This window comes from Magallana gigas, chromosome 1 (genome assembly GCF_963853765.1).
Source record: "Magallana gigas chromosome 1, xbMagGiga1.1, whole genome shotgun sequence".
NCBI lineage: Eukaryota > Metazoa > Mollusca > Bivalvia > Ostreida > Ostreidae > Magallana > Magallana gigas.
The window spans coordinates 39,752,375-39,769,176 of record NC_088853.1 but is presented as its reverse complement, the minus strand read 5'-3'; the positions used below and the strand labels follow the sequence as shown (position 1 = coordinate 39,769,176).

Here is a 16,802-nt window from a genome sequence, read left to right as displayed (position 1 = left end):
TTCAGATAGGTACAGTTTTTTTTTTTTTTACGCAGGCTTATGTGTTATTTACTTTAATGTTTTTAGATGGATTTTTTATTGTTAAATGAAAATGATGAATTTTCCTTTGAAACGCTTCCTATTCCACCATGTTGCTATGCACCGCAAAGGATCACTGGGATAGTAGAACGTTTTCACGCGGGTCCACAAAATTTTCTTTGAACAATGTGCAGATTTCAACTCGAATTTTCTCCGTTCGTACACGTTGTCTATGGAGCTCGCTACGCGAGCGGCGCTTGGCGCCGCCTCGCTGTGCTCGCTATTAATAAATTTATACAATCATTATATAAATACATTTATAGGACTGAAACAAAACGTTTGTCATGCAAATAATATATTATCATGTATATTTAAACACAAGTCGTTTGAGACTAGAAACAATTTGTATCCTATATTTTGATTAAATTCATTCGCGACATTTTGCTTCATGGTTACTGTTTTCTAGTTATGTATACTGAACACCTAATTGCATCGCTTCGTTTAAGTGGTTTTTTTTTTTTTTTTTTTTTTGGTAGAAGCCGCAATAGCTGACTGCACAAAATCTATGAGTTTGTGTATGTTGTGTAACCCTGTACCTCTTTCAAAAACCGTAACATGAAGTAACATTTAAATTGGTCGACTTGAAAGCTATAAATGTGAAAATGCTTGATAGATTTAACAATTTTGATTCAGATAGTTTTTTTTTTTATTTTGCAGTTCAACAATATGCTTTTTAACATCCAATTCCAAGGTCATAACCGTTTTTAATAATGCATTTACTCTGCTTTAAATTATTCCAGAAGTTATTGCATAATACATAAATAGGGTACACATTTAGATGACAATATCTTCATCGTTTTTCCAATTTTTTATAAACTGCATCTTTATGACAAACAACCAGATGAATAAGATGCAAAAAAACAAAAAAACAAAAAAAAAACAAAAACAAATAGGTAATGACTGTATGAGCAATGTTTAACACCACACAATTCTTTAAGTAGGCACATTGTAGTGTAGTGTAGTACTATAGCTCAAGACAAAAAGAAAAAAAGGAGTAAGAATAAAGAACTCCATCTAAATTTAATTGTGTGAACAACAGAGAACATACTTTGCCAAAAAAAAAAATAAATAAATAAAAAAAATGATGTTGTGGATTTCAACATTTATTACTTTACAGAATTCTAGAATTAAAAGCCAATCTGTAATGCTGGTTCTGGAGAATTTTGTAATTAATTATAGATTTTTCCTAATTAAATTGAGAGCATATTAGTAAAATATCATTTAAGTAGATAGGTGACCTTCACACATACTGATAAAGAAGACCCAATATATTTATGACTGGTAGAAATGATAAAAAAACCTAAACCTGCATCTTAATCACTGAGCAGACATAACAATACAACCACAAGAACTAGAATGGTATGTTGCATAATATATAATAAATTTTGAGGGAGACTGGGGAAGAAATATGTGATCCAATTTAACTAAATAATGAAGGAGACTCACTGAAAGCCTTGTATGAACATAAAGACTGAACGACTCAAAGCCTACTGCGGCAGGTGATGCCTGCTCTTCTGGTCCGTCTACAGAGGACTTCCTGAAATGGAAAAAGGACCGGGACTAATATGCATGCAGACAGCACTATTAATGCCAAGGTAACACGAACCAGCTTATAACATCCTCTGCCCTTGTTAGGAGGTGGATGTGGCCACAACATCGACCTAGGTGTGCGCCACCAAATTAACATTACATTGTACATGTATAATTCTTTGGCTAAATTAAGTGTATATAAAAATCGTTTCAGGCTTTAGTAGCTAGTTTGAGGAGACACCAGGTTTTGCAGGAGGATAAGTGATCAGCTACATGTACCCCTGTGAAGTTCCCAGTTTCACCAAAGACATTAAAAAATGTCTCCCGAAATTCCCATGTACTTTTTATAATTCTGTTTATTCTAACGCTTATACTGTTGACTTTGGCCTATCTATTAATGGTGATTGTTATACCCCTGTAAAACAGTTACATGTACTATATAACTTTATACGAAAAAAGTCTAGCATTTTGACTGTTGGACTGGAACTGTTAGATTGGAACTGTTAAAATCGACTGTTAAAAAAGACTGTTGACCGGTGACGTCACATTCCGCGAAAACATGTTATTGGTTAGAAGGGGTATAACAAAACAGTTGTTGACTGTGTCTCGGTCAACAGTTGATCTGTCGGACCGGCTCGCAAACTGTTGCCCGCGGCCTTCGGCCTTGGGCAACAGTTTGCGAGGCGGTCCAACAGATCAGCTGTTGCCCTCGACCCCAGTCAACAACTGTTTAATATTGCCATATCGTCTGGGTGGCATAGAAGAACAAACCAACATGATGTTGGGTCAAAATTCAAGTTTTCTGTACAATGTGCAGTGTGCCGTTTGGTTAAGAAAATAGAGGTTAAATCGTTAAAAAGTTAAGTCAATTAGCTCCAGATGGAAAATTAACCAAGAAGTAGGAGACCGCCTATCTGCCATAGTTGCAATAATTCACTCGATCAACTCATCTTAATAATTGTATAAAACTAATTGAGAAATTTGCGGACTAACACAAGGTGGATTAATAAAAGGATTCGCTAGCCGTTGTATTATAACTGTCTTGTTGATTTTTGGCTCAGCTATATAATTGCTCCACATTTCCCTTCGCTGGCCTTGATATTGAAATCGGAAGCTAAACGCAAAGCAATGGAGTAAACTCTTTGCATGGTTGTACATGTAACCCTCCAAACAATGTTCCAAAGAAGTACTGCTAAGTGTTATCCGTTTCAGTGACTAAATTTAGTGTCTATGTAGAGCACTTAATTTAAGGGTGCTTTCCTTTTTACCGGTTCCATGTGTGGCTGAACTTGAATCTGGGTAAGAAAGGACAAGATTAACCTGAATTGTAGGTATAAAACAAGACTACTTTTGCATGTGTGCCTGCTTACGACGTATGTGCTATTGAAGGCTGGATCTTGCGTGGTGGCAATGTGATGATTGTGGATTGTGGTTAATCTGTGACCTGTGTCGCAAACACATGCATTAAGAAGTATTCTGCAATGACCCCCCCCCCTCCCGGAAGGTGCCAGGTTTAAAAGTTTTACAAAGATGACCCTATTTGTCATGTTAATACCAGGTATTGGACCTAGTTTTAGGTTCCATGCACCCTTTAAAACGTAGATCTTTATGTAGCAGATTTAAAGAGAATGGATAAGTCAATAAACTGACCTTTTCATGATTTTATTCTTAATTTATTTGGAACTTGGGCCTACACAACTGTACTGGAATGGGAGCTAACTTGAACCTGTTGAAAACTGAAATGGTTTTTGTGAAAAAAGGCGGAATATTGTGCGATATTCTTTGGGACGGTTTGGGTAGGGTTTGTCCCCGCTTTTGGGAGATGGGGGTATTGGACATCCGCAGGACACTGTGGTTGTATTTCCTGCTTGAGTCTTTTCTGTATCCATCGAAAGCAAGCAGGGGTTCCTGGCATTCGGTGACGGCCTGTCGTCGTCCGGTGACGCTTGCTTCTCACATTAAGGAGTTGTGGCTTAAGATATGGGATCGATGGGGATCGATTCGCATATCTGATATATATTTTGCTCCAGAGAGATGTATATGGTGTTGTTCCAGTTTGCGATGATGTTTTTTTTTCTCGTTAACTTGAACGCAAAGAAGTAAACCTTTACGACTTTGGTTTCATAACGCAACATATCGCCTAACTAGATTGAGTTTTTACTATTTATCAAATATTTTTTATTGTTTAATGTGAAACCCTCCTTAAGTACTAGCCGTGTACCTAATGACGGTATGGTGTGCTTTCATTGATTAGAAATTAAAAGATGACTTTAGAATTAGCAATAGTAGATATTTTTACCAAAGGATAAACTGATAATACCTAACGTTTTAGGAGAATATATATATATATATATATATATATATATATATATATATATATATATATATATAATATATATATTTATTTATTTATTTATTATTGCCAGTGTATAAGATATACGGTCTTAATATTTGATATAAAGTTATTATTTTTTTAAAAATCAAATTCAGATATTTTTAAGACATACATACAGATAAGACGGTGTGCACTCAACAAAATTAATGTTCACCCAGTATATTGTAATTGCTATATGAAATAAGCAAATTTTTTTGTCTTTTCGTTCGGATGTCTGATTTTTACTTAAATTTGAAATATTAAAAAACGATGTCTCCTGGTTGTGACCCGAGACCTTGACCTTTGCTTAGTATTATAAAGTACACTTCCGGTTTCGTAGAATTTTCTTCAAGCTTTTGGTCTGTTTTAAGTTGCAAATAAAAGTGACGTCACATATATGCAAAATATAAATGTTATCAACATAACGATTCACTTTGATTGCTTAGTATTAAAAACAATGTTTAGGGCAAAAAAAAAACACATTAATTACAAGTAAGTACCTGTACTTCCTTTAAAAATATTTGTTTTGGTTTTTTTTTTGTTTCGGTTTTTTGGGGGTTTTTTTTGTATGTATAGAGATCATAAATACGCAAAAACACATCAGTTTTAAGAACGAGTGTTCCTTTCTCTTAAGAAATAAGTTCCTATCATATGTTTTCAAAGGGTGGTTAATGTTAACTAAAACAATAAATTCAATTTTCAACATTATAAGAATTCTGACATCACAGCGGAAAGTACAGTCTTTGAAACGTTCTACTTTCCCATTTAAACGGTGCGCGTACGATGAGCGCACTCTGAAAAAACGGTGTGCGCACGCTGAACGGAATGTGGTGAACGCTAATGAACAGTGAACGATGAGCGTACGCAAAGCGCAAACGGAGCGCAAAGTAAACAGTGAACGCAAGATGAACGATTAATTTGTGAAACAGGTCATTGCAAGAATAATTCTGTTATTATGTAGTGCTCTTTATCAAAGTACAGCCTGTACCCCAACATTCATCGTTAAGTTTAAAGTCATTGGACTGAATAGTACAAAATTGATTCTTAGTGTTATCGATTCCTTGTGTTATCAAAGACAGAGACACTGGAATAATATATTAAAATATATATTTTTATGAAATATGGGGTATTTTGCAAGGACTTATTGTATAATTTTTAAAAATCTAAAAAGTCAACTGTCCAAGTCCTTCAGCTTTTGTTCTGTCGAATACCACTTATAAAAACTTGGTGCCGCGCCTGACCAACGGAGAACTCATGTCATCTTTTACTGTTTCAGTCCCCAACATTTTCATAGAGAGTTAAAAATCATAATATCAAGATATTCAACAACATCAAAACATACACAAACCGATCTTTATTATTATATGTACACAAAAATTTTCTTTAACTTTGTACATTGTAGGACAGATATGTGGCACAATAGGTATTGTCATATAAGGTAGAAAACTACGATGTCCAATTAGAAAAGGCGAAGTCTCTGTCGTTTACTTTTTAATACATTTAGTTCATATCAAAAACACTCTTGCCATCCTCATTCCATCGAACAATGCACTATAGATGGAACCTGCTAAAATCTACATCTAATTTTGCAATTTTATAGCATTTTTCATAACAGGCGTGTGTGGTTTCATCCGATTTATTGTTCCTAATATAACGTTAACCGATCAAAATAGTCACGAAAATGAGCAGATTATTAAAATTAATCTAAACAGTCAATTACATATTGAGTCTTCATGTTTCGAGGTTGTCGTGTAATTCACTAGACTATTATCATAGTGAAAACTGATGAAAAGAAATGAATGATTATGAGGAAAGTCATGATTTCATAATATTAAGGGGCGTTATAATGAACTATGATAAAAAAAACTGTGTTGATCAATGCTAAAAATTGTCTGGACTCTGTGGTTATTTTGGATAGAATAACTGAAGCTTTATATATTTCATTTTATACTTATATATTCGAATTATTATTGTTCATTATGTAACTTGCATGCGCGGATCTAGGGGGGGGGGGGGGTCCCGACCCCCCCTGGAAAATGAAAATTTATTAAATTTACATAGTAAAATTATCGCGAAAATATGCCTCGGACCCCCCCCCCCCCCCCCCCCCCCCCCCTCCTGGCAAACACAATTATCCTTCGGACCCCCCCTGGAAAAATTTTCTGGATCCGTGCATGACTTGAGTGGATTCTAGAGTACAAAACGACGTTGTTGATCGACACAAAATTCAACAAGAAGAAAGAACCTTCAGCTACATCTGTTGTTAAAAAAAACGTACTTGATGAAAAAATTGTGAACCCCTTTTACCCACGCATTTTTCAATAATATGCTATAGTTTTCTGTAATAGTCAATTTAACAATTAATTTCTAATGTAAGACTACAACATGATTGACACAAATATAAACAAGGTCAACACGGTTAACAATAAAATCAAAAAGATATTATATTGGTCATTTCTAAATGCATTTCTTAATTGCATTTCTTGAAAATTTTTAAACTTTATTTTAATCCTTTTGCCTTGAACTCAGCAATTTTCTCATCAGATATAAAAAAAATTGTAGCATATTTCAGTTACATGTATTAATGCAGCTTGCTGATGATATTCATAATATTTGAGAAACAAATCAATAGCCGGGATAGTGACATGATGAGATCACAGCAACTTACGCCATTCAGTAAAGTGATTCTTTACAAAACATTCTAGAAAAGTAGCTGAATATCGTAGAGCTATTCATGTAATTCTTCAGGTAGTCTTCAGTCACATACTATTTGACTAACTATTGTGACTTGATTTTATTTAATTTCAAAACAAGAAACTATGTAAGTGTATTTGAAGTGCACCTGTATATTTATGTTAAATTTTAAAAACCATACCTTTATTAACGTCTCATCTAGACATACAGAAATCACAAACACAAAAAGAGTCGATGGTTACAGATAAATAGGAGGCGTCGGACAAACAAAAAAACAAATATTTCAAGGAATTCGAGCAGCATACATATTGGGCTAGTAATAGTACTTATAAGCATGCTGCTACAGTGCTGCTATCCTGGAAGTTGATACAGATAGGATGCACGATACATGATAAAATAATGAAGTCAAACGCTATCCTATCCTGGATCCTGTTGCCAATCAAAATCGAGTATAAATTTTAAAATGGTTTTGCGAAACTAAAAATAATTTAGAAATACATTATTTTACAACATCATTTTAATTTGTAATACAAATTAAAACTGTTAGATAAATATAATGTTTTATATTTAACAAGCGGTAAAGAAATTTGATATGCGCTACATGTTAGTCAACTCGTATACAGCGTAAGTATGGAGTTAAAGTAAACTCTAGACTGATAAATGCAGCGTTAAATCAATACATGAATAAAGTCTTATTGCTTTATTTAAAAACCTCAATAGTATAAAAACATTGACATTCAGTCTGTGACCAATTTGACATAAAAGTATGTACCTTGTATCTTAAAGCTGACATGAATTCATAGATACGCATTATTTCCCTTTTATCTCCGACTACCGCCATATTAGTTGCCGATTTCTATTGTTCTGCTCATCGCTACACACCCCCTATATAAGACCGAGAGCACAATTCATGCTTCACCGCATTCAGGTATTTCATACACCCGAACACGTTACCTTAGACGAAAAGACGAGTAGACACACGTTTTGAACAAAAATAATATGACAACCACTGCACTGACAAGGAATATATCCAATGAACGACGAAACAAGACATACCGAAATCCAGGCATATAAACTTCAAAAATCCTCAATAATTGTTGACCCTTTTCCTGTTTATGTTATAACATTGCACATGCGCAACTACACGCTGTGGGTGATCGAGCAATGTCAATATATGATCGCATGGAAACGGAGCGTTTTATAGAACCGATGGAAAAGAGTCACTGTTACGTTGTTACTTTCTTGGATTTACTATCATTTAGCTACTGGATTGGATGTAGTGCCGCCGGTGTTTTCAAATAAGATGCAGACGTTGTGCACTCTGTATCAACGACACACGTGTTTGATGTGCATTTGAAGTAAGGCAGCACTATCTGTGCAAAATAATACAGATACTAGTTCCTTGGAAATTCTCTCAAAGAATAAATATATTTTGTATTTTATTGATTGTTGTTTCCTTTATTCTTTATTACAAACATTTTACTACAATGTGTAGTTTATGCATTAAGAAGTCCGTACAACCTGAATGCCTCGATCGGAAAGCAGCCGATCGTAACTTTCTCGACCGGTATTTATACCCCAGTGGCAGTAGAGGAGCGATCGAAACTAACATGGCGACCAAATGCTTTTAAGAATTCATGTCAGCTTTAACAAGAAACGCCCGTTGTTTCTGTGTACTTATCACGTTTCATATAATTTCTTCGTTGTCCGATCACTAGAATGTATAAAACCCGAAAATAAACTGAACATATCAAATTAAAAAATGTAAGCAAACCAACAGATGCGTACGAATTTATGTTTTATCAATAGATTCAAATGAATCAGCAACAAATGCAAAGTTTTAATTTATAATGTGCTGCTTTTCTAAATCGTGTTTACATTTATCGGCGACCGAATCAGCCGATTAACGATAATTTTCCTGTATATTATATCAAGCAATAAAAAGTACCGTAACAAGATTCAAGCAATATATAGAAGTTCTTTATATCCTTTTTAATCATTATTTTAGATATATGATATAAAAAAAAGCTTTAATCTCTTACTTGTTTGTTTATGTAATTGAGTACTGTGGTTTCATCAATATTCTTTGAATACCAATTTTCGTGGATTTCGTTGCTTAGTTGATCCACGAAATAAAACGTCCATAAAAGTGCAATTTTTATTTACATTTTGTATTGATATGGCCATTGGCCACGAATTTACGTATCCTTGAAACTGTAATTGTCACTTTATCCACGAAAATTGATACCCTTGAATATTAATGAAACCACAGTACACTCCGCGTACGATTTTATATCACCGATGCAAATAAGTTACCTCATTTTAAAGATTTTCGATTTTGTTATATTAATTAGACGTTTCTTTAACTGCAAAAGTCGAAAGACAGTTAATAATATATGATTTTTCTTAAATTGCAATTTTTTAACTTTCATACCTAAATATGGATGTTATGGCATAGGATATGATGACCTTTTTTGAAGGGTGGATGCAGGATACAGGATAAAGGATAGGATTGTTTTGTCAACGTTCATGATAGCAGCACTGCATTTTTAATAACAGTTAATTGAACAATGAAAACACGAATGTATTAACCTCCTCACAAACTTCGTGAACTGGGTTCAACGTTATATAGTTAGATTGAAATGTTGATTATTTTTAAGCATAGGTATCACAATTGACACGTAAACATCTCACATTCCTCTCTCGCAAATTATTTTAAACCTAAAATCACACGGATAATCATGCCACGAACCATCCTCTGACAACATACACTCTTCGCTTTTGCCACCGTTTGGTTGATTCGGATACCAGTTCCTGTAGGTTAAGTCATTGCCCGAGTGATCCCACACCCAGTCGTCATATTGTGGGTGTTTAATTCCCCCGGTCCACCATTTGCCTGTGGAAACTTTATTTTAAAAAAAGAAAACATTAAAAGTATGTGTAACAAACATAAAGTCAGTCTACTAAATAAATGAGGTACAGTGCGTGATATCTGTAATAATGTTGTTCTAGCTAGATTATACCATTTTCTTCAAAAAATCTAATAGAATGAACTTGTCGGTACATATACATTGTTTAAATGTTGTAAGTAATGTTTAAAATTTACTTCAACCACGATCATAATGATGCATTAAAAAAAAAAAAAAAAAATTGTCAGAATATTAATGACATCACCATTGAAATAAAATAAATCTAAATATGTAATAATGACATTAAATCCATTATCTTTTTAGGAATGTTTTAGTAACAAGCTTACTGCAAAATAAAAAAAAAAAAGTTTTAGGATGGTGTTGGGTGGTTACTTCGTGTTTACAATATATTGTGTAAATGAATTAAGATTAAAAAAAATACAAAATACCTTTATCCATTAGCCAGTTTTGTTCTGCCTCCGAGTTGATCTCAAGTAAATACGATTTTAATGATTGACATTTTGTCTGTAAAACAAAAATCGTATTCATATCTATACTTTTAATAAACACAACATGACGCCTTTGTTTATTCAATATCAAAGCAGAAGTTAGATGTTAAAAAGCTTTAAATACAATTTCAGAGGACAAATTGTTACAGATACTGTTTTTTAAAGTTCCTTCTTTTCGAACCTATTTTCTTTTTTTTTTACTTCGTCAATAGAGAAATATTTTTAATATTCATAATACTAATAAAAGACACAAGACGTTACAGTAATGCTATCAATTGTTTAGCGTGAGTGAAGCAGGTAACATGTAAAAGTTTCATGATATATCTACTAATAGGTCAAAAACTCTTAATAACGGAAGATACGACAATGCAACGTCAAGGCGAGGATAAAGTATTTTTTTTTTTAGATTTTAGAAACCGCTGCATCACTTGAGAGTAAAAAAAAGCGGTAAAAATGTATTTGGGCTGTTTAATCAACATACAATGTAGTAATAACGCAAACAGTGTCAATCTCCTAATATTGAATTTGGCAAAATACATGTGTATCTTGCACTGAGGTCGACGCAAATTAAAAAACAAATACAATTAACATTTTTAGCGAGAACTAGTAATCGAAATATGAAGCTGGTAATGTGACTGTTTCAATGTTCTTTGTGCATATTGCATATAGTTTTATTTAATTAAGACAAATTAGAATTGTCATACAGCTTTTCTTATCATTATTATTAATGCCCTTGGAAAGCATATTTTCATCGACGTTATTCTGAAAATATGTTTATTATAGTTACATGTATATAATAATATTGATGATTTAAGAAATGCACTCTTTTGTTGGACGTCAGCCTTTTTAAAGTGGATCTCTGTATCTAAATGACATCTTAATCAACATAATTGCAAAATTAAACACCTTACATCCAGTTATATGGTGTGTTTTTGGTTAATCAGCAAATATAGATTAAGATAAAAAAAAAAAATTATATAAAAATGTTTAATTGATAATGAATACTTTAAGTAAATTTACAATTTTCTATTTATTTTTTTTTATTATTCTTCTCCATCACCTCTAAATGCTATAGTTTATACACTTTTTGAAAAAGTAGTTTTTGTTCCGTTTGGTCCTTAAGATTTTTTTCCTAACCTACAATGAGTTTATGTTTGTACATTTATATTAACACGTATAACAGTACAAAGTGTAACTTGTTGACAGTTTGGCATTAAATGTTAAAGTTTAAATACCTTGCCTGCATTCCACGTGAAAGAAGATTTCATAAAGCAATACTGGGCATTTGCAACCCTTCTCTCTTGATCTGAAATTATGTAAGCGTTAGTTCATATTGTTCTCGAACAACAGACACATGTTACATTATATGTATTTTGATATTGGATCTTTTAAAAAAAATTATACATTAATATTATATTGTGAATTAGATAGATAGATAGATAGATAGATAGATACATAGATAGATAGATAGATATCAACATGAATGACTTGCATGTTCCTGTTTCATTTTTACATCTAAGTTGAAATTGTAAAATGTCATCTGTTTCTAAAAAGAAGGAAAAACCAGTATGTACTTATAAATGCGTTCAGTAACAATGAGGATACATCCTTAAAAAAATCAGTTTATGCACATATTTGCACCGATTTGACACAATCTAACACCAGAGTAGACCCCAACTAGGTTTACTTTCGGGGTTTATTTGGAGTTGCTCTGGGTCTACTTTGTTAAAGAATGTGTGTCCACCCGGAGTTTACTTCGAATTTTGGGGACCACTTAACGTTCTGAAGTAATTTATTTTTTCCACCTTACTGCCTGTAACTCTTGCACATGAATATTCCAAACACACATGTGGCATCTGCTTTAAGGGCAATACTGCTGATCGGGTTCTACTCTCTGGGCCCATTTTTGGTTAAATTACGTGTAGGGTTAACTCTCGTACAATGTAGTAGACTTAGTATACTTAGAAAAGAAACCCATGGTTTTGTTTGGGTTTAATTTCTGTAAGGTTGGGTCTGATCGGTGTTGTAAGAATGTAACATATACAAATGTACAGCACAAAATAATTAATTTTGTTTTATATTTATTTGCTAGTACTGTGGTTTCTTCAATATTCAAGGGTATCAATTTTCATGTATAAAGTGAAAATCACAGTTTCAAGGATACGTAAATTCGTGGCCAATGACCCCATCAATTCAAAATGTTAATAGAAATTACATTTCAATGAACATTTCATTTCATGGATCAACTTAAAAACGAAATCCACGAAAATTGATATTCAACGAATATTGATGAAACCACCGTATTGTATTTATTAAGTTTAGTATTTACATATGATTGTGAAATCGTAAACTATAGAAAATGTTCCCAGTGAGAAAATCTGAATTGCTTGTTCAAAGTAAAATACCTCTAATCAAGTTATTTTGATCTTTTAAATTCTTCATTTGTTTCTGCAATTGCACGTCTCTATCTGTGAAAAGAAAATGTGATTAAGAAATATCATTTATTTCATGTGTCCGTGTACAATACAAATATATTAAGCATCAACTGATCTTATACAGATTTAATTTAAGAACCCCATCCCCCCCCCCCTTCCAAAAAAACCGAAAAAAAAGCCAAAAAAAAAAACAAAGCAAAAAACAAAAACAAAAAAACCCAAAAAATTTTAAAACATAATACAAATACTCAAACCAAATCAAGAATTTGACGAGCTTGTCTGTACTAGGTCAACTATATAAATAAATATCTACCATGATACGCCATTTCATTAGTGTTGACTTTACTTTACTTACTAACAATGTAATACAGTGTGTCCGCGAAAATAAAGAAAAGAAATCATATTTCTACAGCAGTCAATTCTAGTCCACATGTCGATCAATACAATCGTGTGCAACTGAATATGACATAACTTCTTAAATTAAAAGTTTATATAGACTAACGGTATTAAGTGTCAATAAGAGTTGTCGCGCTTGATTTCAGTTAATACATGTAATGTACCAAGGGTTTCAATCAATTAATCATACTGCATATTTAATTGATTTCAAATATTTGATTTCTAAGGATTTGTGTGATTTTAAGTGTACTGTTCTGTCTAATATTAAAGATCTGTACATGTAGTATATGTAAAAAAAATTATCACGTTTTAAAATTCACAACAAAGTCTATTGGAAAAGTTGAAGTTTTAAATGTTCAGTATATATGTTTCTTTTGGATATTTTCTTACAAATATATTAGTTAAAGATGCAAAGATAACCATTCTTTAAAAATGCCAAAAAATTGTATTTTACAATGTTTACATATAAAACATGATATAAAGGTAGAAAGTGTATAAAACGTTTTAACTATATGCATATATTCTATCAACTTTGGTTGAATGTCAGCCTCTTAAATGTAATCATTTTAAAAGGAAAATAAATATCTCTCGGATATTCGTTTACTTCCTTGTGTTAAGATTTCATTACGTAACGCAAATAGAAATAAATATAATTAAGTAGTGGATAACACACTAGTACCATATCTGTTGTTTTGGTTTTTTTTATATTCATAAGGATGTGAGCATATTCAAATTAACCATCTTTTGTAAAGACTGTTAAAATTTATTAAGCTTCTCATCGTACAAACATTTTAAAATTTCTTAGTAATGTCTGCAATAATTCTTGCTTCCTAAACTTTTTCTCGTATTAATGTCATTCTGAGGATGAAACTCAGTTACTCTTTTGACTGAATGCTAATTGAACGGTCCAGAAAGTAGACTGAATAATGTATCCATGCAATTTACAATGTATCTAACTTTTAGTAATCTCTCATACTACTTTTCGAAGTTAATTTATACCTTCTGTTTAAGGTCAAGATCTAGTAAATGATTCCAGAGTGTCTTTTTGGTGCTAGAACCATTATGACGTCATAATTGATTTGATGAATCTTTTCCCGTATTTTACAGCTTTAAAGGAATTATGTAGAAAATCAAACAATATTTTGACATTGTATATTTAATCATGGGAAAAGTAATCCCGGTACCTTTATTCAATTTGACATCATTTTAAAGAGGAAGTCAAGAGCTTGTTTAAATTTTTTTATTGTGATTACCAAAAATTTAAGGCCCGGTACACCCTATGAAAAAAAGTTATTGTTATAAAGCATCATTAAAGGAATTTATATCTTGAATTTCATAAACCTGTAGGCACCTTTCATTTACTAGATCTTGACCTTAATTAATCCTGTGCTTATAAAGAATGAATGACTGCATGATCTACTGTCACATTCAATTCAAATTCATGCACTATTGTCTGTCTTTTATATGTTAAATTCATTTCGACCTTCTATGTTTCGGTTGAGATTATACTTATCTGTGTACTTACCTCGCAAGGATTTTACTTCCTGGTTACAACTCTTTATTTTGTCTTCCAAATATAATTCTCTGTCTAATATACATTTTAAAAAAATATAAATATTCATGTATACGACTTTAGTAAAAGGTGTTTCTTTGTATAATACGCTAAAATAAAAGAAAAAAAAAATAAAACCTAAATTGCATATTTGTTCACTGCTACAGAACTCGACCTAAAGTTTGGCCCCAAAAATGTTGTAAGTCTTAGTATTACTTACAATGAAATATATCGATGTCAAATTGCAGTCCATTAATTGGATTGTCATCCCCATTGTCCTTGTAAATGGTTTGACCAATGCTTTCACCAATTAAAGTGATGATTAAGACGACGGTATAAATCATTCCAAAGAAATAAGATACTGCAACCAGTGGGTGGATTTTATCTGCAATGGAAAAAAATACCAAATTGTTCCACTTTACACATTATGGTAGAAATTTCTATAAATTTTGAAAAATATACTAAGATCAACAGATTATAAAAAGAATATCACAATAAAAAGCATAGCATGTAAACCTGCTAAGGATATCTTAGTTATGATGAAGTGTAATTTGTTTGAGTTATATGATTTTATTGTTGTCAAGTTTTGTAGGTCAAGAAGATCTAAGAGCCATTTTGATAACAGTGAAAAAAAAATTAAATAGAAAAGTTAGAAACGCCGCCATAATCTAAACCTTTCGAGTCACGTAGCTTTAAGAGGTCATAAGGTTATACATTTAATAGAAAACTAAAAAAAACACGCCGCCTTAATCTGAACTTTTCGAGTCAAGTAGTTTTAAGAGGCAATAATGTTACAACTACATTAAGCCTCGTTTCTATAAAGAAGTAGGTGAAGTGGTGAGTGAATGATGAAATAACGTTGAAAAGTTCAGATATTCCCATTCATGTCAGCGAGTTTAGAGCTGAATGGGGTTGAGTTTCCCAATAAATATATTACAATGGTGCGACGTTTGCTGTCAATGAATGCTAATTTTCTTTGGAGTTAAGAATGAACTTCAATTTCTGTATTGCATGTATAATGGTGAACAATGTTAAAAAAATGCAGGCAAAAATAGGCAGTCAGTCTTTTCAAATTTTGTCACTAACGTACATACAAACTCATATGTTTACAGAATTGTAACTGGAGAATGACATAGTTAATGAAAAGAGTAAAAATGCATGTATATAACTGTTTTCTAAAACACACACATAGATAATGTGTAAGTATCAATAGCAATAACAACTTGGATCAGCAAATGACACAGTGTAGTTCAAACCATTTTGAGTGTTTTGAGAGTAAGGGCTTTATAAATAAATATTCTATATTACACAGATATTTGATGTTGTTTACACTTAGTAGCTGTACTTATTCGTACATAGATGACATACACTAATAATACTTTATTTTTTATTATATTATTTAGACCTATTTTCTCTCAATTCATTATGAAAAAAGTTGAGCCTCGGTTGAGCCAAATATGATGTCTTAATATTACACTTACTTAATATAACATTTCATGTAACAGTTATTGCATTGCATCTATTGATTGTTCATGTCCTGTTCTCTTGTAAAAGCATTGTCCAATGGTACACCAATGCAGTTTTAATAAAAGGGTATGATTAGAATATATGATATTGCAACCCGTGGCTTTTAGATTCATTATGGTAGTTTTTGTGAAAACGTAATTGAAGCATTAAATGGATAAACAAAGTGCTAAAACTAAGGTGAATGTACGATACAACACATAGCATGCAACTTACTATGTTAGAGTGGGCATAAACGGCTCAGAAGTTCAGCTTAGTTTTTAAAAAATTCTTTTTTACCCGACTCGTTCTAATATATATTTGTCATAATTATAACAGAATGCATTGTAGCTTGATTGGATTCAAGAGGGAAAAAAACGGTAATTCTGATAATACATGTACTGGTATTTGGAAACAAATACAGTGCTGCTATCGTGAAAGTTAACAGAACAATCCAATCTTATATGATTTATCCTGCATCGTTTACTACAGATAAGCAAAATTCTATTTTATCGTATCTTATAGCATCCATATATAAGAATAGAAGTTAAAAAAATAAATCGAAGTTTTAGAGTTCAGTAATTTTATCAACTAATTGTTAATGAATATAGTGATTAATAATTAAATCCGAGAACAAAAATTGACACGATAACTTATTTACCTGTGCATCGATTATATTAAATCCTTATATATAACATTTATTCAATTATTGTCCTAATCATATAATAACCAAGTGAGATTTTCTGTACTCTACTTATTCGTTTGGCGATAAATTTAAGTACGATACGAGAAACAATTTCTTTATGGATATATAACAAAAGG

The 16,802-nt window shown here is 32.1% G+C and overlaps 1 protein-coding gene across 4 annotated transcripts; it reads right to left on the bottom strand.

Annotated features, from left to right (window-relative positions):
• Positions 1 to 6,103: 6,103 nt before the first annotated feature.
• LOC105322824 (hepatic lectin) lies at positions 6,104 to 14,860 on the bottom strand. Of its 4 annotated transcripts, XM_066067089.1 has the most exons (7): positions 14,698 to 14,860; positions 14,451 to 14,513; positions 12,500 to 12,562; positions 11,587 to 11,640; positions 11,330 to 11,400; positions 10,035 to 10,110; positions 6,105 to 9,581 (listed from the first exon to the last, which is right to left on the bottom strand). In XM_066067089.1, exons 1-7 carry the CDS (start codon positions 14,819 to 14,821, stop codon positions 9,367 to 9,369), a joined length of 666 nt encoding a protein of 221 aa, XP_065923161.1. In that variant the 5' UTR covers positions 14,822 to 14,860; the 3' UTR covers positions 6,105 to 9,366. The 4 variants fall into 4 exon arrangements, with proteins under 4 accessions (XP_065923164.1, XP_065923177.1, XP_065923170.1 ...); XM_066067092.1 differs by lacking the exon at positions 11,587 to 11,640 and having other exon boundaries at positions 6,104 to 9,581; XM_066067105.1 differs by lacking the exon at positions 12,500 to 12,562 and having other exon boundaries at positions 6,104 to 9,581.
• Between the last annotated feature and the right edge of the window lie 1,942 nt (positions 14,861 to 16,802).